At 37.7% G+C, this 25,025-nt stretch overlaps 4 protein-coding genes across 6 annotated transcripts in view; 2 read left to right on the forward strand and 2 right to left on the reverse strand.

The window, feature by feature from the left end:
- The first annotated feature begins 510 nt into the window (after positions 1-510).
- LOC114363168 (gastrulation defective protein 1 homolog) lies at positions 511-4,546 on the forward strand. Its single transcript, XM_028318816.1, has 4 exons — positions 511-1,226; positions 1,684-1,795; positions 2,625-2,820; positions 3,329-4,546. The coding sequence occupies exons 1-4, from the start codon at positions 675-677 to the stop codon at positions 4,455-4,457; spliced, it is 1,989 nt and encodes a 662-aa protein (XP_028174617.1). The 5' UTR covers positions 511-674; the 3' UTR covers positions 4,458-4,546.
- A 176-nt stretch (positions 4,547-4,722) lies between these two features.
- mRpL39 (mitochondrial ribosomal protein L39) lies at positions 4,723-9,603 on the reverse strand. The gene is made up of 8 exons (XM_028318817.1): positions 9,458-9,603; positions 9,197-9,376; positions 8,451-8,551; positions 7,691-7,832; positions 6,560-6,778; positions 5,965-6,078; positions 5,384-5,499; positions 4,723-4,853 (listed from the first exon to the last, which is right to left on the reverse strand). The coding sequence occupies exons 1-8, from the start codon at positions 9,528-9,530 to the stop codon at positions 4,776-4,778; spliced, it is 1,023 nt and encodes a 340-aa protein (XP_028174618.1). The 5' UTR covers positions 9,531-9,603; the 3' UTR covers positions 4,723-4,775.
- A 9,649-nt stretch (positions 9,604-19,252) lies between these two features.
- Positions 19,253-20,214, reverse strand: Prpk (TP53 regulating kinase). 2 transcript variants are annotated; one of them, XM_028318771.1, is made up of 2 exons: positions 20,130-20,214; positions 19,253-19,999 (listed from the first exon to the last, which is right to left on the reverse strand). In XM_028318771.1, the coding sequence occupies exon 2, from the start codon at positions 19,991-19,993 to the stop codon at positions 19,274-19,276; it is 720 nt and encodes a 239-aa protein (XP_028174572.1). In that variant the 5' UTR covers positions 19,994-19,999; positions 20,130-20,214; the 3' UTR covers positions 19,253-19,273. The 2 variants fall into 2 exon arrangements, with proteins under 2 accessions (XP_028174572.1, XP_028174571.1); XM_028318770.1 differs by having other exon boundaries at positions 20,082-20,208.
- Positions 20,215-20,367: 153 nt separating this feature from the next.
- The window catches only part of LOC114363134 (coactosin-like protein), a 32,621-nt gene continuing 27,963 nt past the window's right edge, over positions 20,368-25,025 (forward strand). The window contains exon 1 of one of the 2 annotated variants that reach the window (XM_028318773.1): positions 20,368-20,459. In XM_028318773.1, the coding sequence (XP_028174574.1) occupies positions 20,388-20,459 (72 nt within the window). In that variant the 5' untranslated portion in view covers positions 20,368-20,387. Of the gene's footprint in view, positions 20,734-25,025 lie in introns of both variants that reach the window. The other variant, XM_028318775.1, reaches the window with a different exon arrangement.

Here is a 25,025-nt window from a genome sequence, read left to right on the forward strand (position 1 = left end):
CTAACAATCACAGTAAAAGCAGCAGCGCCATCTATTTATCTGGGTTATTATTATATGCTAGGAGACATGGCTGTAATCGCAAGTCGCAACACTCGCAACCAATGTTCATTTAATTTTAATTCAATGTTACTTAATTATCATCACTATACTTTAAAAATTCTTGCACTTTTTAATAGTATAGAAACGATGTTATTAGTGAATTAACTCGTGGAACCCAGGAACCCTAAGTTGTCACAGCATGACACCGCGGTAACAATTAATTTCTTTTTTATCTCGATTCGCTATACTGTATGTAAGTAATTCCATTCAATCCATTTTTAAAGATTATTCCAAAGGCCGTATTTTTGGTTCGACGCGCTCGCGCGCGTCGAGCGCGACGTTATCCTGGATATAATTATATCACTTAAATACAGATGTCGCTAACAAAAATTGTGTGAATTTATTTTTTCTCAAACGTGGCCCCTCTGCTGCTGCTGTTGTTATGTTTTTGACAGCGACTGTCATTTTGGAAGGAAGCGAATTTTGGCTTCTCGTTTTCTTGATTATTTTCTTGTAATTATTTACTGAAAGAAAATCTCGAGAAAAATCCTGTGCGGTTTGCATATAATTTCAATATAGAATTCAATCTCTGGAACATTTTTACAACACTATAATTTACAGTGTTGACAATAAACATGAACAAAAAAGGGATATCTTTTGGAAAAATCTCACTAAACGTGAAGAAAACCCAAGAAGAAGACGATGAGGTTTCATCTACGTCTGGTTTTGGTACTTTCGGCCGCACTCCGATACAAGAACACAAGGAAATCGAAGAAATAGCTGATGATTTGGAGAACCAACATGTCCATCAGGTTATGGGCATCAAAAACTTCGGTAAGAAGGCTAAAAACTTCGATGTCGAAGCTATGGTCGAAGAAGCTAGAAAATCTGCCCAAGAAGCTGCCAAAAGGAAGTTAGAAGAAGAAGCAAGTAAACCTGATGAAAAACCATCATCATCATCTCAAAATGATGATGATGAGGATGATGAAGTCATTGGTCCTTTACCTCCGCCTAATTTAAAACAAGATGAAGAGATTGGACCTCCAATACCAGCAGATTTGAACAGTAAAGCTAGTAAAAAGGGGAAACCTAAGGGAAGTAATGATGAAGACAGCTATGATGATCTTAGTGGGTCTGATGAAGAAGAAGTATTGACATTGGAAAAGAGAATACCTAATAGTCATGAGGTAAGATATTTAAAATTAAAAAATATTTTTTGTACACATTTATGTTCCCGATTAATAATTACTTTAACTTCTTGTCTGATAGATAAATTCTTCATTAAGCTCGTCACTCACTTATTAAATCATAATCTAAAACTGTACAGCTAGTTCAACACATACCACGCTATTAAATTCAAATTCAAACATTTATTGCATGTCACATTACAATTTATGTTGTTGCAAAATAGAGGTATCCATCATCACCAATTATTATTTTTCTTTGTTTTGACCTTTCCAACCCAAACTTTCAGCTTTTACAAAATAACATTCTGGTGTTCACTGGCTATGGTTCTGATGAAAGTTGTTAGAAAAATAAAAATACATTTATTCCCTTCATTCAAGCAATGTACCTATCAGAAATAGTCATAGTTTGACCAATCAGCTATATATACTCAACAGAATTTAAATTGGTTATTTCCAGGTAGAAATGCAACATGGCACCAAAGCAGTTGTCGCACTGGCTGTTGATCCGTCTGGAGCGCGGCTGGCAACAGGATCCATTGATTACGAAGTCTCATTCTGGGATTTTGCTGGTAAGAATAAAATCGTCTTTATTGAGATTTTTATGAACTGTTACTTGTACTTCTGGCGCAATATAAACAGCACGACTTCTGGCTGGCATACCTAGTAGTTTGGTACACTTAGGTCTGGTTTCCACCAAAGAGAAGTGTTTTGAATAATGCAAGTTTTCATTATTTCCACTTCTCTTCTCCGCGCCTGCCAAATTCTATAAGAAAATTTGACAGCCCCATACTTCTCCACTCTGCTCCGTCTTGTTGACCAAACCACCGACTTTTAAAGCCCGGTCCACGTAGAATTTTGTCCAATGACCCTCCATTCTTCTGCCGGCACCCGTCGCACAGTCGCGACAGCAATATAATTACGCGCGAGCGATAAGGATGGGTAGCTTGGGGTCATTGGACAAAATTCTACGTGCTCACGGACCAGACTATAGTTGACAGATAAAACTGAGTTGGACCCGATTTTAAATTGTATGAAGAATCCGATACCAAATCGGTGTGAATGTGCACACTTTCATACATTTCCATACTGATTAACAGCCCGATCCAACTATCGGCCAACTAAAAGTCGGCGGTCTGCGCCTAGGCTTAGGCCAGGTAGTCATTAATATACAATTATTTGTAAATAGATAGGTGATAAAATTGATTACTTCAAACGCGCGTTTAAAAAACGCCTTATACACAACACAGACCCTAAGGCCCAGAACACACGGTGAAACGCAATTGCAACGAAGCTGCAACTTCTAGTTACTTTTGAGTTGCATCTAAGTTTCTGCCATAGATTCCGATGAGAGACCACACATGACGCGACCATTTCAAATCGGTTTTGTATTTCAAACAGGTATGGACGCATCAATGCGCTCGTTCCGAACACTACAACCGTGCGAGAACCACCCCATCAGAGCTCTCCAGTATTCCACCACCGGAGACTCCATCCTGGTGGTGAGCGGATCAGCACAGGCCAAGGTCTTGGACAGAGACGGATTTGAAGTCTTGGAGTGCGTGAAGGGGGACCAGTACATTGCGGATATGGCGAAGTAAGTGGCTGGATACTCATAACTGTGTAATATTTACTATGCTACTTAATATACTGAAATTACATAGTTTAATCTGGATTTTGCAATATTTTCTTTTTATTTTGTTTATTGCATCCAGGGTTCGAAGGGATAATTATCAAGATAATTATCGTGATAATAACAGATGGATAATTATCGGTTGATAATAACAAAAAAATGCGCTCGTGAAAATGAACTGTATTCGAAGTTTTCGAACGTGTATTTCCGCACTTTCGTCTAGTGGTATCTGATAATTATAGGATAATTATCATCAAGCGTGATTATCTTGATAATTTCGAACCCTGATTGCATCAATCAAAACATTTACACCGTCTAATCGTCTTGAAATTGCTGCCGGTCGTAGAGACTACGGATTATTTATTTTCTACTGATCTCTGTCGCCGAGAGATGGCGTTAACTTTACATTAGAACGCGGTAGCAAGTCATCCTTTAATATTTACTTACTAAGTTTCCATTAACAATGTTACAGGACGAAAGGTCACACGGCATCTCTGAACAGCGGTTGCTGGCACCCTCACATTCGGGACGAATTCATGACCTGCGCTCAAGACGGCACCCTGCGACTTTGGATGACGGAAAACCCGAAGCAACACAAAGCCGTCATAAAACCCCGACAGCAAGGCGGTCTCAAGACCAATCCCACCGCCTGTGCCTTCTCCAGAGATGGAAACACCGTTGCCTGCGGCTGCTACGACGGATCCATACAAATGTGGGACCACAGGAAGAATTTCGTGAACACCACAACCCTCCTAAGAGATGCCCATCAAAAACAATCAGAAATCTGCAGCATAGCTTACTCTTATCTCGGATCATACTTGACTAGCAGAGGCAACGATGACACACTCAAGTTATGGGACTTGAGAAACTTCAAGAAACCGTTACACGTATTCCCTGATCTGTTCTCAAGGTACGAACAGACTGACTGTTCTTTTAGTCCGGATGACAATATGATATTCACTGGAGAGTCTTTACAGAGAGGCCAGGATGTGGGAAGGCTTAGATTCTACAATACAAAGACGTTTGAGTTGGTAACACAGCTCGAAGTGACCAAATCACATGTGATAAAGGCGATATGGCATGCAAAGTTGAATCAGTTGTTCGTCAGTTGTGGGAACGGTGTTGTGAAGTGTTACTACGATCAGAAGCGAAGCTTGCGAGGGGCTAAACTATGTGTGGTTAAGACACACAGGAAGAAACATTCTGTAGAAGTTATGAGTTCCCAACAGATTATCACACCTCATGCACTACCTCTATTCAGGCAAGAAAAGCTGAGGACAAGTAAAAAGAGGATGGAGAAAGACAGATTAGATCCACTCAAGTCTAGAAGACCTGATTTGCCTATCACGTCTGGACAAGGAGGCAGGGTAGCTGCATCTGGAAGTACTTTAAGTTCTTTCGTTATTAGAAACTTAGGTCTAAGCAAAAGGGTAGATGATGAACAGGATCCGAGGGAAGCTATATTGAAATACGCAAAGGATGCAGAAGAAAATCCCTTCTGGGTGGCACCAGCGTATAAAAAGACGCAACCTAAGGCAATCTTCCAAAATACTACAGAAGACGGCGACGGACCTTCAGATCCTAAGAAACCAAAAACGTAGCTATTATAGGTTACTTGAATCATGTTTAAATCTAAATGAAGTTTCTTAGCAATAAAGAATTTCCTTCATTCTTTCAAGAATTTTATGATGTTGACCTAAGTTGAAAATTAAGATTAATAAAAATAATTATTTATTTACAATACATCAGTATTTCATTTATTGCCAAAGATTGTAGGTTATGACAGTTATGAATCGAATTTAAAGTTGTAGCTAGCTAAATCAAAGGAAAGATGCATAAAAAACCCATTTCTATTAATTACAGTTTATTATAATAACTTAACAAATAACCTACGTTCTCTAATAACTACAGTATATTCTTTATGCTTTGGCTGCTATGCTCTCTGGTTCAAAGTCTTCCTTGTCTGTGGTGAAGCTGATTGGGGATCTAGCTGGATTCTGAAAGAGAAAAAATCATATATTGAATGACTGTGGTGTTCGATTCCCTAGTAGTTTTGTTGGATAGTGTTTTTGAGACATTCTCTGAGTTGAATAAACCGTCATAAAAGAAATGATTCGCATAGAAAAGCCATGTCAAACGCCTATTTTAGTCTGACAAATGTCAAAGGTAACTGACTGACTAACTGTCAAAGGTGACAAATGTCAAACCTCAGAACTTCCCTCAACCCACATGATCAAAAAAGTAGATCCAGGCCCTGGATCTACTTCCAGGGGTATAGTTATGCGTGAGACACGCCAACACTAATGTATTATAGAAAACCTCAAAACTTCTAATGTATTATAGAAAATCAAAGTAGTGATGATCAATGAAGGAAGAACCCACACCGATATTTTTGTCTCTGCCTGTTTACACTATGTTATTACATTGATATCCTGTCCTTTTACGCAAAAAATACTCAAGGTGTTTTGATTAAACTACAATGTTACAAAATAGCACGTATTCTTTTGAATTTATAATACATACTAACCAGTTTCTTGGCCCGTTCGGTGAGGATGGAGTACGCGAAGTGGTTCAGAATCACGTTGGTCGGTAACGCCACACCCTGGAACCTGTATAGCTGTTTGACCTCGCTGTCTTGTGATCCTGGAATTGAGATAGAAGAAAATGTGAGTTAGAAAACATTAATTACTGGAATGATAGTGGGTACAGAAATAAAGATCGTTTCATCCACGAAGACGCGCCCCACCAATTTTTGGTCATTATTGTAGTGTGCGTGTGCACTCATGGATAATTTAGCGTGTACCGATAACACTCATGACTCGGGGGGGCATGACAGTATCTTCGTCTTTAATATGCCTACTGCAGAATCGACGAAAAGGCAGAACAAAAATATTATAAGATCACGTCTCGGAAAACGTAATGTAGGACCGACGACCTCAGACCGATTCGAATTCGATGGACCGACAACTTCAACGTAACGAATGTTACCTTTTCAAATCACTGCGAAAACTGTATTTATGAGCCAGCGATGAATGTACTCAGATTGATTGTGATAATAAGTATAGAATTAAATAAAAAGAGTCATTATTATGCAAAAATGTATCTTACCAGTGAGCTTGTGAACTGAGGTGACGGTGACTCTTCCAACCTGTGCCGTGCTGCTTATCATAGGCCCTTTAGATATGTCCACGTGGTTTCCCGCCCTATATAGCGTCACTTTACCTATAAAGAAATAATGTGACTGAAAAATACTACTCGAATTACCATTAATTTAAGCTCAATCAATCGCAGTTTGAAATTTCTGTTGTCAACATAGATAGAAAGCTTTATACCTGCGTCCCAGCTAAGTGGCAAAAAGGGACTGTTGTAATTTCGAAAACCTTTCGCTCCGGCGTTCTTGTGAAGCGATAACGAAATTATAACTATCATATTTTGCCACTTGGGGATATGCAATGGATATTGGGCAGGCAGATCTGACAAGAATGAGCTACCAGAAAATAAATATCCTTGGACATTTTACACTACGCTTCTAGTCCCAAACTAAGCAAAGCTTGTACTATGGGTACTAGACAACGGATATAAACATACAATAGACTTAACCAATACATAAATCACAAAAAAAATGCAAGGAACTAGATGCAGGCTTATAACAGTTGTCTTTACTGCCTCCCTGTATACAATAAAAGAAAAATATTTTACTAACCATTATTCTTAGCGATGCTCGGTATCTGTTTGGTCTTGTGCTCGTTGTCTCTGAACATCTCAAGGGCGAGGTCCTCACCAACCTCCAGCCTCTCTAACGGCGAGTTGGCTCGCACCAGCTTTATGAACTCAGCGCTGAGAGTATACAGTTCCTGGGACGTTGGCTTCCAGTCCGGTAAGGAGGGTAGGTCGATGTCGTAGATGAAGGAGCCGCTGCGGACTGAAAGGTATGTGATATAGATAGAAGTACTTATAAATGTATATCCCGTTTTACCCCCTTAGGGGTGGTGTTTCGTAAAATCCGTTCTAAGTGAGCACCTACGTTCTAAAAGAAATCCCGATACAAGAGACTCCTAGCACTTGTAGTTTCTGAGATTTCGAGATGACTGAGTGAGTCAGTCAATCAGATATCTATATCTATAAAAGCGAAAGCAGTCACTGATATGGGGTTCCTTTTAGAACGTAGAGGTGCTCACTAAGACGGAATTTTGCAAAATTCAACTCCTACGGGGGAAAAACGGGATCCATGCGTACAAAATCGCGGGCAGCCGCTAGTAGATGATAAAGTTGTAACAAAAATTGTCTCAACAGTTTTATCATGCTTAAAATTATTTCGTTTAGCAATCAAAGATAGCTCAGATCACTAGGTAACAGTTTGAAAATTATATTTAGTTTTATTTTAATACAGACTACCTATACAAGTGACTTAACAACGTAAAAAAGCTCTAGGGAACTACACAGTCGAATGTAGTAGTGCAAAAACTGTAATCTAAATAGGCTCCAATATCCTACTAAAAATGCGAAAGTTTGTATGGATGTCTGGATGTTTGTTACTCTTTCACACAAAAATTACTGAACGGATTTTGATGAAACTTTACAGTATTATTGTTTATAACCCAGATTAACAATTATGTTAATCTGTGACACTAAATTTCACGGGGGTGCTAATACACTAAAAAGTGTGCACTAAAAAGGGTGCTAATACAGTAAAAGTAGTGCATCCAATGAAATCTAAAACATTATTGTTATCCACAACTCTTCTTATTATGTTTTTATGGCCAAGTCTGAGATATTATGGCCTATAGAGTGATCAATGAATTCGACCAAAGTCACTAAGTCTTTAAATACTCACTGTCAGGCCCGGGGAAGCTGTGTAAATGTACTGGCACGGATTCCTTGAAGGCTACGGTGGCGCAAGCACCGAGGAGCAAAGAGCATGTCCTCCAGAACGCCTTGTTCACTTGCTGTGGTTCTGCTACTGTGAAGTTTTGGAGCTAAAAGGTAGAAAAAGAAGATATTTATTTATGTAACATAATAACTCAACATGGTACCCTTATGTGTACATGTATTGTAGTTATTCCTAATTAATGTAAAATACACTTCCCTGCAAAGAAAAAGGGTCAGTTAGAAAATCTCCTACATTTCATGACTTCTGGGACTTATGGGACTGACTGCAAATGAACACAGCAAAAAAAAAACATTTCAAAAGTACCTAACCTGACTATGAAAAAAAAGAAGCTTTTTACTTATTGAAATTGAAATGCTTAGTTTTTCCAGTATTTTTGTTTCATAAAACTAAGGTACCTTTGAAGATATAGAAGATTTTCTTACCCTTTTTCTTTGCAGTCCAGTGACTCCACTGTATAAGTTTTACAGAAATACAGCTAGTATTTAAGTAAAACATGCTTTTTTAAGAACAAACTACTTAACTGAAGTCTGAAACTAAACAAAGAAAACTCTTTGGTGTCAAGATTAGTATACAAATATCCACAAAGACAAGAATACTGTAAAATTTTTCAAAATGATGCTAAAAACATAACCCTCCTTTTGGCGCAGTTGGGTAAAAATGGAATCTAAATCAAGAGCATTCTAAAGATAAATAGTTCACTTACTTCAAGTGTGCAGTTTTCTGTGAGAGGCTTGTGCATGTCCCAATACACTGAACCATCTAGAAGGGCCAAGGCACTGGATTCCACATGCCACTCACTTAAATCTGAAAATAAAGAAGATACAATAAGTATGTTCACAATATTACAGTCAACTTCTATGGCAATCCAATTTATTTAAATAAAAGCGAAAGGTCACTGACTGGCTAACTCATCACGAAATCTCAGAAACTACAAGTGCTAGGAGTCTCAAATTTTGCATTGGGATTCTTTTTACAACGTAGGTGCTCACTAAGACAGGATTTTGCAAAATTCAACCCCTAAGGGGGTAAAATGGGGTCCACGCATATGAAGTTCCAGGCGGCTGCTAATTATGTATAACTAGCTAATCCAGCGATACATACTGCTTATTTCTATCAGAAATAAAGTAAGATTCTAATGGTGAAAGAATCTTTTAAATCGGTCCAGCAGTTTCGGAGCCTATTGAATACAAACAAACAATCAAATCTCTCCTCTTTATGGTAGGTATTAGTGTAGATAAATAGGATAAAGGCCTCCCCCAAGGATTTCTACAACGATCCGTCTTGCGTTTCCCGCATTCAGGTCGTACTTTCTTCAGATAGTTAGTCCACCAAGTGTGAGGCCTGCTCACATTTTGTGTTTTAAGGTCATTGGCCGAAATGATGATGAACTCTAGGACTGAGTCTTAAACTAAACTGATTATTTTAATTATAATTAAATGTATATCTTACGTCTGGCACAATCATAAGGCGTCGATAAATTCTTGTTCATAACCAAAGTGCAGTCATTTGGGACACCCTTGTATTTGACTTCGATCTTCTCGATTCTGCCAACTTTCCCAATCTGCCGCTTCTTCTCTAGCGTAAATAGATGGTTGCGACGTTCTATAGCTTCTTGAGTACTTAGAAATCCTGTAATTTTAGAAAAATCTTTAAATATTTCCGACTTCTACATAGAACAAAAAGTAGCGATTTTTTATACAAAATACTCACGGGATAATGGTAAAATCTGTTTGTAATTGTTGTTGAGGACAGTTTTAGATAGAAAAAATATCGGGTGTTTCATTTTTACAGGCGCTATTAAATTAATTCCCAAAATAAAAAGTAATTTTTAGGTTAGGTGCAACCAAACTTATGTTTTTGACATTGACAGATTTGACAGTAACTTTTTTTTAAATCATCCAAGCCCTAGCACATAAGCTTATGAGCCAAAATGAGCTATAAAAACAAGATTAAAATATTATTTTCTGCTCTGCTTCTACCTTACTGAACTTCAGCGTGACCACTTTTAGTAGATTTCTACTTTTTTGGTAGATTTGAGGCAAAGAGAACGATGATTTAGTAGTGCGAAATCGTTTAGTAGATTTTGGTAGATAATTGGTATTTTTAGAACATTGCTATAAATGGTAGTCCAAAATTAAATTGTAACCGAGCCGAGAATCCAGGCCAGAAAAAAAGAACTTTAGGGTTTTTTTTNCAAAGATAAACTTGTCAACCTTACACTGTAAAAATTTGAAGTTACTACGTTGACGCAATCTCATTTTATTTTAAAAACACTGAGTAAGGAAGCGATGTCCAACGCTTTGTATGGGCTCGATCCAGTGTGCGCCGCGCCCGCCCGCACACGTCTGCTTCGCCTCCATACGGGAGCAAAGTAGGAAGAGAGAGCAGTGGAGTCTTATAAAGTACTTACTTAGAGCTCCTAGTGTAAGGATGGGAGCTCGGGAGCATAAAGTAAACAACTTCTTCTTAGCTATCTCAGTTTATTAATGAATGATTAAATAGGGATAATCGATATTTATACATACTAATACTGTTACATGTTACACACACACACTACATGCCCACCGGCAAAAAAAATAAAAATAATGCATTAAGTATTATTTTTCATAACAATTGATAAAGGTTTATTAGAAATATTATTACATATCTTAATAATTTTTGATATAAGAAAGATAAACATTTTCTTAAAACTATTGTCTATATGGTCTAGTTCTATTCTTATGTACTAACATTGGTTTCCCCTTATAATCTATTGTTAGATTTGGTTCACAATCTTCGATAACTCTAAATGGTCCTAAGTACAATGGATCAAGTTTGTTTACACTTTGTTCATTCTTTAGTAGTATCATATCACCAACTTTGTATGAAATAGGGTTAGTATAAAGATCATATCTAATTTTCCTTATTTCTTTACTTTTAATTAAATTTTGACGTGCATCATATTGCGATTTTTGTAGTCTGAATTTAAGTTGTTTAGGGTAATCGTAATGGTTGTATAATGGTTCAATGTCAGAAGTTAAATTACTTGGTAAATTACAAGGTTTTCCGAATACTAATTCGTAAGGTGTATACTTAGACTCTGTGTGCACGGTCGTGTTATAAGCGAAGCACCAATAGGGTAACCACACACTCCAATTATGTGGTTCATTTTCCGTTTGTATTCGTAAGTATGACATTAAGTTTTTGTGACTATTTTCTAAACTGCCAATCGATTGATGATGATATGCTGTTGATGTGGTTTGTTTAATTTTGAGGATTTCACACACTGCTTTCATAACTGTCGAAACAAACTCAGTGCCTCGATCAGAAACAATTTGTCGGGGAATACCATACCGTAATATAAAATTATTTACAAATGCTGTCGCTACTGAGACAGTATCTTTATTTTTTAAGGGGTACGCTTCAACGTATTTACTTAAATCACATTGAAGTGTAAGAATATATGCATTATTATCACTATCCTTAACTAAGGGCCCAACTAAATCTAAATATATTCTATCAAAAGAAGAATGGCCTGTATCAGTAAGAACCATAGGCTCTTTTATATATCTAAAATGTTTATGTCTTAGACATTTGTCACAATGATTCACAAATTCGGCTACATCTTTTTCTAGACCTGGCCAAAAAAATCGTCTTTTTATATTGTTTATCATGCGCCGTATGCCAGCGTGGCCACTCGTCGGCAAAATATGATAGTCGTTTAATATTACGCGTTGAGTATCGCGATCATCTATTCTCATGATACTATTTAAAATATAGAAACGTGGTCCGGACCAATTTTTTGTGTCATTTACAATACGAGTTAACTCTTTTACTTCATAATCATTATTTTCATTTTTTATAATATAAACATTATTTATTTTTAATTCATTACATGTATTTTCCAACTTCCTCACAAAGGCATCTCGTGCGCAATATGATCGGAAAGAAGGGTTTATATTTATAATTTGTTTCTTGGGGTCATAAGCAAATAAGTTACCTTTTTCTGGTGCGTTTCTCTCTATCAGTTTCCATTCACGTCCATTTGCATACCTCAATTCGACACAATCCTTTGGTTTTTTAAGTATTCCCACAACATTTGGCTGATCAGACCGAATGTTTGTAGTACTCAAATCCACCATAGGGTTGTCGCACGCGCCATGCGTATCATCGTCATTCATTCTTTTTCTTTGAGCTCTAGTTAAAACACACATTACATGTTCATTCATCTCTCTCAATTCGTCGCTTGATATTCGGATACGAGACAACGCATCTGCAGCTGCATTGTCCGCTCCCCTGACATATTCGATGACGTAGTCATATTCCTCAAGTAAAAGTCTAAATTTTGTCAAACGACTAGAAGGATTTGCCATGTTAAATAAGTAGATTAATGGTTTGTGGTCAGTTTTAATAATAAATTTACGCCCATATAAGTATGGTCTAAAATATTTTACAGACCAAACAATGGCTAGTAGTTCTTTTTCTATTGTTGGGTATCTAATTTCAGCTTTATTTAAGTTCCGACTTGCGAAAGCTATTGGTTTATTGTCGCTATTACTTAATACGGAACCTATCGCGTAGCCTGAGGCATCCGTTTGTAAAATAAAGGTATTTTTGCTATCAAAATTTGGATACTGTAGTATTGGTGGAGATATTAATGATTGTTTTAGTGAAGAAAATGATTCCTGACAATCTGTTGTCCATGCAAATTCTACATTTTTACGACAAAGTTTGTTTAGTGGTAATGATTTATCGGCAAAATTCGGTATAAATTTTCGATAAAAATTTGTAAACGCCACGAACCTTTTGACTTCGTCAGCGTTTTTTGGTACCGGATAGTTTTGTACTACTTTAATTTTTTCCGGATCTGGTTTTATGCCTTCAGTTGAAATAACGTGACCTAAAAATTGCATCTCTTTTCTTAGAAAATCACACTTGTTAGGATTTAATTTCAAATTTGTTTGGCGGAGTCTAATTAGTATGTCAATTAAATTTTTGTTGTGAATTTCCAAGTTACGACCGAAACAAATTAAATTATCCAAATATATAAATAACTTGTCGTATGTTAGTCCCGACATGGCTATTGTCATGAGTCTAGAAAAAGCACTAGGACTAATTTTTAATCCCATAGGTAGGCGTGTCATTTGGTACTGTCCTGACGGGGTTGAAAAGGCAGTATATTTTCTACATTCAGGGCTTAAGTTTGCTTGATAATATGCCTGTGATAAATCTAATTGAGTGAAATACATTGCACCCGACAATGAGTCAAGAATATCGGTAATATTAGGCAGTGGAAATTTGTCATCTAATATTCTATCATTTAGTTTTCGAAAGTCTATCACTAATCTCCATTTTTTAGATTGATCGTCAGATTTTTTGGGTACTAAAAGAATGGGGCTTGACCATTCACTCTTTGCGGGCTCTATGATGTTATCTGAAAGCATTTTTTGAATATGTTTTTCGACCTCGGATCGCTGTGAAAAAGGTAAGCGATATTGTTTGACATAAACCGGGTCCGCATTTGGTTTTAACTGTATTGTTTGGTCGTATAAATGAGTTGTAGTTAATTTGTCGTTTGGTAGGTGAAATACGTCTGAAAACTTCGCACAAATATTACGAATGGAATCACTTTCTTCTTTATTTAAATGACTTAAATTGAGCTGCGAAAACATCTGACGTACTCTTTCTCCATCAACACTACTAGTCTCAAAGTTACATAAGTCGTACTCAATTAAGCTATGTATTTCCGGTCTAAAATAACTTAGGTTCACTTCCGATTCGCGGGTATTTAATATTTGTAAATAAATTTTTCCATTTTTCGGTCTACCTATACAACCGGCCATGAAAACTCCTTCACATAATTCTGCTGGTAAAACAACACAGTCGTCGTCATTACTACAGTCTATTGTAAAAATTTTTTCGCATCTCGGTGGTATTGTTAAAAAACTCCCTTTTCCTAATGATCCGTGAATCATTGGTACTGTAATAATTTCATTATTCAAATTATTTAATTTAAGTGTATTATTTTCAAAGTCCAAAACAGCTTGGTATTTACTTAAAAAATCTCGACCAATAATTCCAAACTGTACACAAGGTAGATAATCGATAACATAGAACTTGTGTTCAAATTCTTTTCTATTTAAGTTAAGTGTGACAGACACATGTCCGATTGATCGTACATTGCCCCCGATACCATTAATGTGTATGCATTCATTATGTATTGGAAGATTCCATTTCAATGCGGTTTCGTATTTCAGCGCTGACATCGATGCGCCCGAATCTACTAGAAAGCTATATTTGGCATCTCCGAATAACAATACCACCGAACTACTATAATCACATGATAATATGAAATTATTATCGAAAAAACTGTTGTAATGTATTAGTTTCTATTTCTGAACCCTGGTTTAATGTCGAAGTTTGAACGGTGTTATCGACTAAATTATTGTTGTCGTTATTCATATAATGAACACTATGACCGCGATAAAAAGACCTATTTTGTCTACCGCCGCGGAAAGGCCTATTTTGCCTATAGCCATAATTTCCGCGTGGCTGTTCTATACCTCGACTTCGTGATTGGTTGGCAAAACCATTTCCTTGGTTACCCCGTGAAAACGAAGTATTGCCATAACCTCTTGAGTAACCCCTAAAGTTACCCCTATAACTACCTCTGTTACCTCTGTGATTCCTATGATAGTTTGATCGTCCTCTTTGACCAAAATATACTGTGGCCTCTGAATTTTGACTACTGCACGAAGCTTCTTCATCTTTCGCCGCACGTATTGTGTCTTTTAAGGAAGAATAATTTCTGGCTGATAAAATGGTACTTAGTTGACGGTTACGCAAGCCGTCGGTAAAACTCTTTATCGCCAGTTTTTCATTTAAAGGTCGCAATATTTTGTGTGCCGCTTGATTACCGTCGGATTGTGATATTGTCAAATTGACAAACAATTCCTCTATTTTACTACCGTACTTATCAATTGACATTCCGTTTTGTCGCATCATTAATAACTCGTTATGAATGGAAGTGCTTGATTTCTTGGTAAGCAAGTGGTCTCGCATATCGTTTATTAAAGTTTCATAGTTATCGTACGACTCTGATAAGCGTAATTTAGCACTTTCATTCAGACGTGTTTTTAACACAAAATTAATTAACCTTTTCTTACCTGCACTTTCGAGTGTGGGGCCATATAGCTCTATGGCGTCAATCAAGGATTTGGTGACAGCCTCCTCACCAGTCATAACCGGCAGTAATGATACCGCAGTTTTAAAATCAAAATTAGCCATGGTGCTCTGTGTCGCAGTATTTTCAGTATTTACGACAGTGCACTCAGCTTGGGCACAAAAATGTTCTATTTGTTCATAAATCTCTTTAAATAAATCGCAATATGATTGTACTTCTTCGAGAACTTTACCTTTTATGTTACTTAGCTTAATTTCATCTAAAATTACTAACATACATTCGTCAAAATCATTGCGTAATTGACTGGCCTCATTTAATTTTCGTTGTAAATTATCTTTAGTTCTTTTNACGCGCGAGCGATAAGGATGGGTAGCTATGGGTCATTGGACAAAATTCTACGTGCTCACGGACCGGGCTTTAGCAGTTTACACCGGCACGTCCACATTGGAGTGTGAGTTGAAGCCTTGTTCACACTACATTATTCTGACGTTATTACACCAAGTACGCAAGTGTGCGATTTAGTATTTTAGTCGAATTGGTACCTTGACCAGCCGGAGCGGACACTCAACCTCAGCTACATAGTGTGAGTGCGGCTTTAGTGTTGTTCCTTTAAACAACCAGTACTATACCAGTGCGTTCGTATTGGACCGTGAGTCTAAAGCCTTGTTCGCACTACATTAGTATTTTAGTGGATGCCGAAGCGGACGCTCAACCTCAGCCACATAGCGTGAGTGCGGCTTTAGTGTTGTTCCTTTGATAGCCAATAGCAGCCGGGACGTCCGCATTGGATCATATGTCTACAGCCTTATTCACACTACATTATTCTGACGTTATTACACCAAGCGTGCGATTTAGTATTTTAGTCGATTTGGTACCCTGACCAGCCGGAGCGGACGCTCAACCTCAGCCACATAGTGTGAGTGCGGCTTTAGTGTTGTTCCTTTGATAACCAATAGTAAACTACACCGGCACGTTAACTTTGGATCGCTCGTCTACACACACTACATTAGTATTTAAGTCGAGTCGGTACCCTGACCAGCCGGAGCGGACGCTCAACCTCAGCCACATAGTGTGAGTGCGGCTTTAGTGTTGTTCCTTTGATAGCCAGTATAGTCCGGTCCGTGAGCACGTAGAATTTTGTCTAATGACCCCAAGCTACCCATCCTTATCGCTCGCGCGTAATTATGTTGCTATCGCGCTCGCACACTCACTGCGGGTGCCAGTCGCGACAGCAATATAATTACGCGCGAGCGATAAGTTTTAAAATCAAAAGTAGCCATGGTGCTCTGTGTCGCAGTATTTTCAGTATTTACGACAGTGCACTCAGCTTGGGCACAAAAATGTTCTATTTGTTCATAAATCTCTTTAAATAAATCGCAATATGATTGTACTTCTTCGAGAACTTTACCTTTTATGTTACTTAGCTTAATTTCATCTAAAATTACTAACATACATTCGTCAAAATCATTGCGTAATTGACTGGCCTCATTTAATTTTCGTTGTAAATTATCTTTAGTTCTTTTAGCATAACTTAATTTTATAAGGTTATCTTTTAGTCCAGTAGAATTAGCTTTTAAATCGGAAATAATTCCTACAAAAGATTTTATTGTTTTAATGGCTTCATTGGTTGCCCATTAAGACTCTCCTAAGTTTTCGACTTCGACGGAGTTGTGCTTAAGTGGTGGGGGCCCCCGAAAGGGGCATTTTTTCGGTTTTCCGGTTATACCGCGTAAAGGACTTACCCTATCGAAAAGTGGTCTTCATGACGGTTGAAGGGCACTTAATCATGCATTGAATAAGACCNTTTAATGTTTTTGAGTTTGGCACATATATTCTTTATTTCTTCAGCCATTCGATTACGCAAAATAAATATATTTTAAAAAGATTATTACACATGATTATTGTTAAATACTACCTAGTAAATATTATGTAAAGTTTATTTATTGTTCATTATTTTCACTTTGACGAGCAAAACCACAAAAAAAAAAGTTATTTTAACACTTTATTCACCTGATAATATAATCAATGAAAAGTTGTTTCTTACCGATTCACTTAAACACTTTCACATTTTGTGCACACTGGGTCCTGACGGCGTTGGCAGTTGAAGCACACGCGAGGCTCCCGGGTCGGTCGTCGAAGGGACGGGAGGCGACAGGATCGCCTTAAGTTTTGCGCCAAAATCTCGTTACGGATCCAGCCGTGGTGGCACCTCTTGTATATCAAGTACAGTCCAAATAGTGCAGCAATCGCCAGCATGGTGCATATCAGCGTCAGCACGATACTTATATTGGAAATGTGATATTCTGTAGCATTTGACCCTGAGGAATTTTGGGTCAAAAACACCTCGTCTTTTTCTATATTAGACCGGCACATTTTCACTGAATTTACTTGATTTACTTCACTTTTTACTAATAATAATCGTTCTTTATGTTTCGCCCGACCGAACTCCGGCAGACCTCCAAAAATGGCAGGGTCGCCATGTAAGGATGGGAGCTCGGGAGCATAAAGTAAACAACTTCTTCTTAGCTATCTCAGTTTATTAATGAATGATTAAATAGGGATGATCGATATTTATACATACTAATACTGTTACATGCTACACACACACTACAGATAGGTAGCTAGGGGTCATTGGACAAAATTCTACGGATCGGGCTTTAGCAGTTTACACCGGCACGTCCACATTGGAGCGTGAGTTGAAGTCTTTCACACTACATTATTCTGACGTTATTACACCAAGTGTGCGATTTAGTATTTTAGTCGAATTGGTACCCTAACCAGCCGGAGCGGACGCTCAACCTCAGCCACATAGTGTGAGTGCGGCTTTAGTGTTGGCTCCTAAACAATGTAGGCTAGCGGCGTGGACCCGTCGTAAGTCCCCGTCGAAGCAGATAGGCGTGACGCTCCGCAAGTCTTTTCGCTGCGTGCCGGAGCGCGCGCGGCCGCAGCTGCCGCGCTACCCTGACCAGCCGGAGCGGACGCTCAACCTCAGCCACATAGTGTGAGTGCGGCTTTAGTGTTGTTCCTTTGATAGCCAATAGCAGCCGGGACGTCCGCATTGGAGCGTGAGTTTGAAGCCTTGTTCACACTACATTAGTATTTTAGTGGATGCCGAAGCGGACGCTCAACCTCAGCCACATAGTGTGAGTGCGGCTTAGTGTTGGCTCCTAAACAATGTAGGCTAGTGGCGTGGACCCGTCGTAAGTCCCCGTCGAAGCAGATAGGCGCGACGCTCCGCAAGTCTTTCCGCTGCGTGCCGGAGCGCGCGCGGCCGCAGCTGCCACGGTACCCCGACCAGCCGGAGCGGACGCTCAACCTCAGCCACATAGTGTGAGTGCGGCGTTAGTGTAGGCTCCTAAACAATGTAGGCTAGTGGCGTGGANGGCTCGTCTAGGACATGCCTAGGTCGTCGGTATTGGGCAGCGACATCTTTCTGGGGTGTATACGTGGCGGCGCTAACGATAAGAGGGTTCTTGTGGTTGATCGCTTTATCAAAGTAGCGGCGAGAGGCTTCTTTCATAAAGTGATCAATCGATGGGATCTCGAAATCTCTATGGAGATTCGTATTACGCACGAACCACGAAGAAGAAGAAGAACTTTAGGGTCCGTTTATGGTCACTATATGAAGGCGAACTAACTTGACAGTTCAATTCAATGCACACAAATGTTGCCACATATTGGCTAGTGTTGTTAATATCGACATAAAAAAATTCAAACGTTCAAACCAAGGGTTTATTTTTAAGAAGTACTTTTATTTATCAATGAAATTAAACTTAAAACTTGTATTATTAAATAGTACTCATTTTAAAAGTGTTATAATTATCTATACTAATATTATAAAGAGCGCTGGAAATTGCACAAATTTTAAACCCGAAATTAATTATTTTTACATTTTATTCCTGAAGCATCCATGCTACAAGTAATGAAAAATGACAAAAAATTATATAAAAATGTTAAAAAAGACTATAATGATGATGATAAATAAACAAAAATACTATATTTTGTTCAAATTATATGTTTTATTTTATGTGGTAGAATTTAAGTAGAATTTTAAATAGGTCTTGGTAGATTTGAGCATCGTTTTTGGTAGATTATCTGATGAAAAAGTGGTCACACTGCTGAACTTGTTTAGCTATCATAACATTGCTCATCATTAGTCCCCTAACTGCAGAAGGCCTAGGACTCCTTGTACAGTTTTCCAACCAGTCATAATAATTTCTATTAATTATCATAAACATATTTTATGTTAATTTCTAATGGAAAAGTAAACAAAAGTTCGATTGCTTATTATAATGATACCTTTATTATAAATTATTATAGAAAAATGACTACATCTTTATACCTATTTAACTTATAAAATTACATCAACCGACCATGGTCCTCTTCCTTCCCCTGGCTTGGACTTCCTTGAATTTGGCCAGAGTCTCTGCCACCTCAGCTTCACCCTTTCGAGTGTAGCCTAACATTATCTCATTAAAAATATCAGGATAATCATTGTGAGTGCTTATCAGTGCCCTTTCAAGCACATACAAGTCCACTCCTTTATCCTCTGCTTTAGACTCTACGTATGAAAGACCGAAGTCTATCAATGAAAGCTCTAGTTCTGAATAATCGTGCCATCTGAATTCCTTTTTATCTTTAAGGTATCGCGGAACTAGAAGCATGTTTGACGTTGTCAAGTCCCCATGTATCATATTGGAGTCGTGTAACCTCCTCACTGCCGCTCCTATCATTACTGCAACGTTTTTACTGACCGCGGGAACATCTATTTCGTCTTTTAACTCACTTTTCAAGCTTATAAGAACATCTTTGACTGATATGCTATGTGTGAAGTGCTCCATATAGATGCGACGTCGGTCAAAATCCACTAAATAAAGGCAGGGCGTCTTGACACCGACACTTTTGCATCTCGCTATAGCTCGAGCCTCATTTCTTATCCTTTCTTTGGTGATGCACGCATCTAAATCCGGGTGTCTGTAGTTTTTCTGGAATCTCTCCTTGACAATACAAGGTAAGCCAAGGTAAGTGCATTTGTATACTTTGGCTTCAGCCCCTTGTTTCAGCAACTGCAAGTCTTCTTCCATTTTTATCTTAAAATAAGAAAATGTGATCGGTGATGAAGAAATAAATATAACCTTAAAATAATAATTTGTACAAAGGCCAATGTTTCACCTGTGTGTCTTATGTGCTGTAGTGAACCGTTTATTATCTACTACTTACAGTTTTCTTAATGCACTAATGCGAAATAAATAAAAAGCAACAAATATTTTTTCTGAAATTGTTGACAAACAAACGTCACGCCTGTCAATTTGACACTAATATTTTTAATTTCACGATCACGAAAATAAGACTGCGTTCCATTTTACGCATGTCTAGTTCAATTTGCAAATGAAGTGTCTCAACGAATTCGTCGTAGAGAGACCGCGCTTTACATTTAACAGCGGCCTATACCTACATACTTTCTATACATAAAGTTGTATGTATTATTCACGATTACGACTGGAGGAGACTAGCTCAGAGAGTGAGGGAGGCTGTGGGCGTGTGATATTGGTTAGTGCACCCGCGCCGGCCGGCGGTACATCATTCAATTTCATTATACACCAAATTATCAACCAACCTTTAATGGAAACAGTGTTTTAAATTAACAACATTAGTGCCGGCACATTCGAACATTGAACTGCTTCAAAAAATATATCGACAAGTGAAAAAATACCAAAAATTTTATAATTTTTGTAGTGCATATTTTTCTGTGATTTTAAAAACTGTGAGAAAAATGTCCGAGGGTTTGGAATACGAGACCATTGTCCAGAATGGGCCTAAAAAAGTGAGTTTTTCTTTTTTTATTGTCTTTTTCCCCTCCGTTTAGGGATGGGACCGTACGCAGCTTGTGTTCCTGCGATCCTACGGGATACTTATGCCTGTATAGTTTTGTTAGGTCTAACAGGGGGTGGGGTGACGTGCTATAGGAACGTCTGGGTGCATTTTCGTAGATATACAAACTGCAGTTGCGTCTCGAAATGCCGGCTGATGTGATTTCCTCTGTCCCGATTTACTAACGTTGGCGGGAATGTAGGTACGTGGGCAGCTTATTTTATATCCGGGACATCTAATGGACGTAAATGGGGACTACTTAACGATGTCGTCAGAGAAATACCTTTAAAGATTTTTATAGTATGCGTTTTGCTCATCACCAAAAGTTTACCTACTTTTTATTAAATATTACAATTAAATTGAAGCATTGTCTTAAGTTGTTATTACATTATTAATATTATCATTGTGTAACTGAATTCGGACTGAAATTGATCAAATCTTATGTTATTTTTTCGTGAAAAACGATTTACCTACCTCCAGGTAATCAAAAATGTTGTATTTATCATGACCTCTTTTTTGTTAGAACACCCTGTACAAATGCAACGGTAAATTAATTAAAAGGTCGTGCGAATCTTAAAGTTTGAATGCTCCCAAACATCTTATCTTTATCGTACAATGAATAATATTCAACAATTACGGTACAGGCGCGAAGAAAAGTGTATAAGTTTAACTTTAATCGAAATCAATCAACGACGCGATATTTGCTAAAAAAAAAATGTTAATGTGTCATCTGATGGTGATTTAAAAATAGTTTTCCTAAAATTATTAGCCATTTCTATGATTCAGTGTGTGAATAACACTTTCTGTTTTTGTGTTTGGGCGTACGATTACGTCAAACAGGGAAATAGTTTATAAACATTTTATAAATAACTTTCTGGTTCGTTAATTTTGGATAAATTAAGGATTAAATACGCCCATCATTGCTTTTTCCTTATTTGTTACCACCCAAGCCTTTTAGGAAAAGGGTAAATACTTAATTTAATAAAAATAGGATCCTATTATGGTTCTAAAAATGTTAACACATCATGAATGTCGGGCGGGAGTTATTCCCTTCAGACATAAAATTACTTACCTATTGAACTTTTTAGTAACCCGACGTCTTAAAATCTCTTTCACAGGTTACTTAGATAATACGACATCCATTAACGAAGGACCAAAATTCGAAGGACCAAAAATATTAACAACTTTCTGCCGTGCCTGTACTAAATTAAAGAAGCCAAGCGCACTATTTTAATTGTACAGTTAAGCAGACTGCTACGGCAATAGAATTACGTCAATAGACATAATAGACTGTTCGCGGGATGACAAACCTGTTTACGCCGTTACTTGTCTATGGTAATGTGGCTTTCTAACTTCGATGTCTTGGCGTGTTTACTTTAAAATAGATTAATGGATGGATAATTTGAATTTATAATTTGGTAACATATTGCCGCATGTACAAAACTGACATTAGCAGGGATGTCACACACGCGAGTTTAGTCTCGAGCTCATAAATCATGTGGGTAGATAGATATCTTAGGCTGGGTTGCATTATCTTACTTTAATCAACTTTAACAAACGTCAAGTCTGTCAAACTCCATTCCAAAAACACCGGTTAATGTTTATGTCACGGTTAAAATAGGATAAAAGAAATAATCCTCTTTCGCAACCGCCTACTTTACTAAGCTGTAACCGCGTTCTCGGACAAGGCTAACTAAACTGTTAGGTATAGTTTTGTCTACATAACGGGCCTAGATTAAACGTGGGACTGCCTAGAAACCAGCCTAACTGTTTTAGGAAATCGCACAATTCAGAATTTAGATTGACGGTTTGCAAGTCATCGATGAAATGATTTTGCGAGTAAAAAAGTCGGTTGAAAATGGAGTACTAAGTATTTCAAAAGTTCTGCTCATTGAGTGAAAGTCACAATGAAGCCTAGCAAAATTACTTCGGGGAATTTTCCTTTTATTGCTTCTGAAGAATTAAGCACAACTTCATTTTGAAACTTTGGAAGTCACCCTCATATACTTTTTTAACGTAAATTCTTGCCTACAACATTGTTGTACAGTGAGCTCGGAGTCCTTTCCAGCAGACAAAACAGGTTTTATAAAAATGCCTCAGATGCGCCTCATATTACATTTTATTTGGGCCGTTGTTGCGACTAATATTTGATATTATTATTATAAAAGAACCGTGAGCTTATCACCGGTAAAAGAAGGTCCATGCCCGTTCTTCGTTCTTCATTGTTTACTCAGCTTGGACTCTGACCATTCACAAAAAGGCGATCGGATGAGTGAGCATGTATATTTTCTCAAGATTAATTTGCCAACTCGACAAATTACAATGACGGTCATATTTATGGCAACCCATGGTTACAGTTCGAAAATAACAGCCACTTATGTAGATAAAATCATTGAAATTTCTCCTAAGTAAGGAGAAACTGACGCTTTTCAAAATATGGAAACCACAGAACATCATTGCTGACGACCGCGTCATAGCTTTGCCAAAACTTACGAACTGTCTTAGGTAACTTAGTTAATGTAGCCAGAAGCATTTCAAATTATAGTTTGTCAAAGCCAAGGTTTTTACTCGGTATTTAGGCCTTTCCAGGGCGCTTAAACACATCCCAAATATAGTTGCCCTACCACCACTTCGGGACAACATATGGGCTGGTGCTGCTGAAAAGAAGTGGCGGAAGAAACTTAGTCACCTTTGACAGCTGTCTTTGAAAACTGTTGTTATGGCTGATCTCCATGAGCTACGGTGTTAGCCACCCATGACGGCCACGGGTCGGTGGCCAATTGAGGTGTTCTAACATAGGAATGCTATCTGCGAAGCAATTTACATATTCCACTGGTATAGCGCTGAATAGCTTTACTTGCGTCAAATATTGGGCTGTATAAAGTCAAAGGAAAAGTATTTTTCAGTACTTAGGCCCTTTCCAGGGTACTTATACATGTCCCAAATACATAAACTTCGAAGTCCTCCTATATTCTTCTGATTAATTTCGTTTCGGGTCCAATAACAGTTTAACTTTCCCCCGGAACAAACTTGGTCTTGGCCTTGGTTGGGTTTTTTGGCGGTCAAGCAGTAAATCCTGGCTACACAGGAGTTGCAGCGGTGGGAACGAGAGCTGGGAATATTTCTGTTCCAAATATAGCTTGCTCTACCATCTAAATCCCGGGTGGCAAGTAGCAACCCTCAAGAATGATGAGCGGCGGCACTGTTAATCAGTGAATGCGTCAAAAATCAATTCCAATTAATGCGTTGATAAATAGAAATCAATAATTATACAATATCCGGTTCAGTTCTTGAATTATCGATCTATACTTGTAAGTGGATATTTAGATGCGAAGTATAAGTAGGTAAATACCTACTTATTGTATTTTCGTGTCATGTAGACATAATCACAAATCTGATAATATTAAACACCTACATATAAAAAACTACAAGAAATCTAGAATTAGAGTGTCAAATATTTTTATCTTTAGAAGATTTGATTGTACGACCGATATAAATATAAATACCAGAATAGAGACATCTTATCCGAAACAAGATTATAGCCATTAAAATATACGACGAAAGTAAATTCCCCAGAGACATAAATGACTATGAGTTGATGTTATTACATATTGAAATGGTACACCAGTATTTCGGGACTGCTTCTTACGATATCTCTAAAAAGCGAGTAAATAGACACACATAATGTTCTTTATGTTATTTGAGAAACAACCCAAATATCTAATTTCTTTTGGTCTCAAAAACTAAAACAGGTGTCTTTTGGGAACTAGTGTTCCCAATCTAATAGTTTAGACCTCTTCAGAAACAAATTCTTTTTAATTTATGATATTATAGCCCACATAATATCTAATTTCCCAAAAACTTAAACAACTGGGTATCTTTAGGGAGCACTATTAGACCTCGTTCTATTTAATATGATGTTGTCATCTGCCATCTTCTTTTCATTAGAAGGAAATCGATCCTTAACTACGGAATTACCTTTTACCTACCCACGGATTCCTCCTTTTTCATTGTCATTAATTTCGTTACTAGTTTTCTGGGAATAAGCTATTGTGTCGAGTTCTTTGGATAATGGAAAATATTGCTATTTTCGCAATATTTTCAGATAATAGAGGCAAAATAAGTATTTCTTTCAGGGTGTGGGTTGGTACCTACTTATAACCTGACCAGGAACATAAAAACCCTGGCATAGAGGCGCATCAATTGCATTTGATAGTGCAACACTGAGTACAGTCGTACCTGTGT

The sequence above is a fragment of the Ostrinia furnacalis genome, unplaced genomic scaffold (genome assembly GCF_004193835.3).
Source record: "Ostrinia furnacalis isolate ACB-3 unplaced genomic scaffold, ASM419383v2 OfSCF7013, whole genome shotgun sequence".
In the NCBI taxonomy this organism is placed as follows: Eukaryota; Metazoa; Arthropoda; class Insecta; order Lepidoptera; family Crambidae; genus Ostrinia; species Ostrinia furnacalis.

Excerpts from the sequence above, each read along its gene's own strand:
- mRpL39 (XM_028318817.1), bottom strand. The coding sequence starts at position 9,530 with ATGAAACACCCGATATTTTTTCTATCTAAAACTGTCCTCAACAACAAT. Across the intron at positions 8,552-9,196 it reads GCCTTATGATTGTGCCAGAC|ATTTAAGTGAGTGGCATGTG; the intron begins GTAAGATATACA and ends CTTTATTTTCAG. Across the intron at positions 5,500-5,964 it reads CTCAGTTCACAAGCTCACTG|GATCACAAGACAGCGAGGTC; the intron begins GTAAGATACATT and ends TCTCAATTCCAG.
- LOC114363168 (XM_028318816.1), top strand. The coding sequence starts at position 675 with ATGAACAAAAAAGGGATATCTTTTGGAAAAATCTCACTAAACGTGAAG. Across the intron at positions 1,227-1,683 it reads GAATACCTAATAGTCATGAG|GTAGAAATGCAACATGGCAC; the intron begins GTAAGATATTTA and ends GGTTATTTCCAG. Across the intron at positions 2,821-3,328 it reads TACATTGCGGATATGGCGAA|GACGAAAGGTCACACGGCAT; the intron begins GTAAGTGGCTGG and ends ACAATGTTACAG.
- Prpk (XM_028318771.1), bottom strand. The coding sequence starts at position 19,993 with ATGGAAGAAGACTTGCAGTTGCTGAAACAAGGGGCTGAAGCCAAAGTA.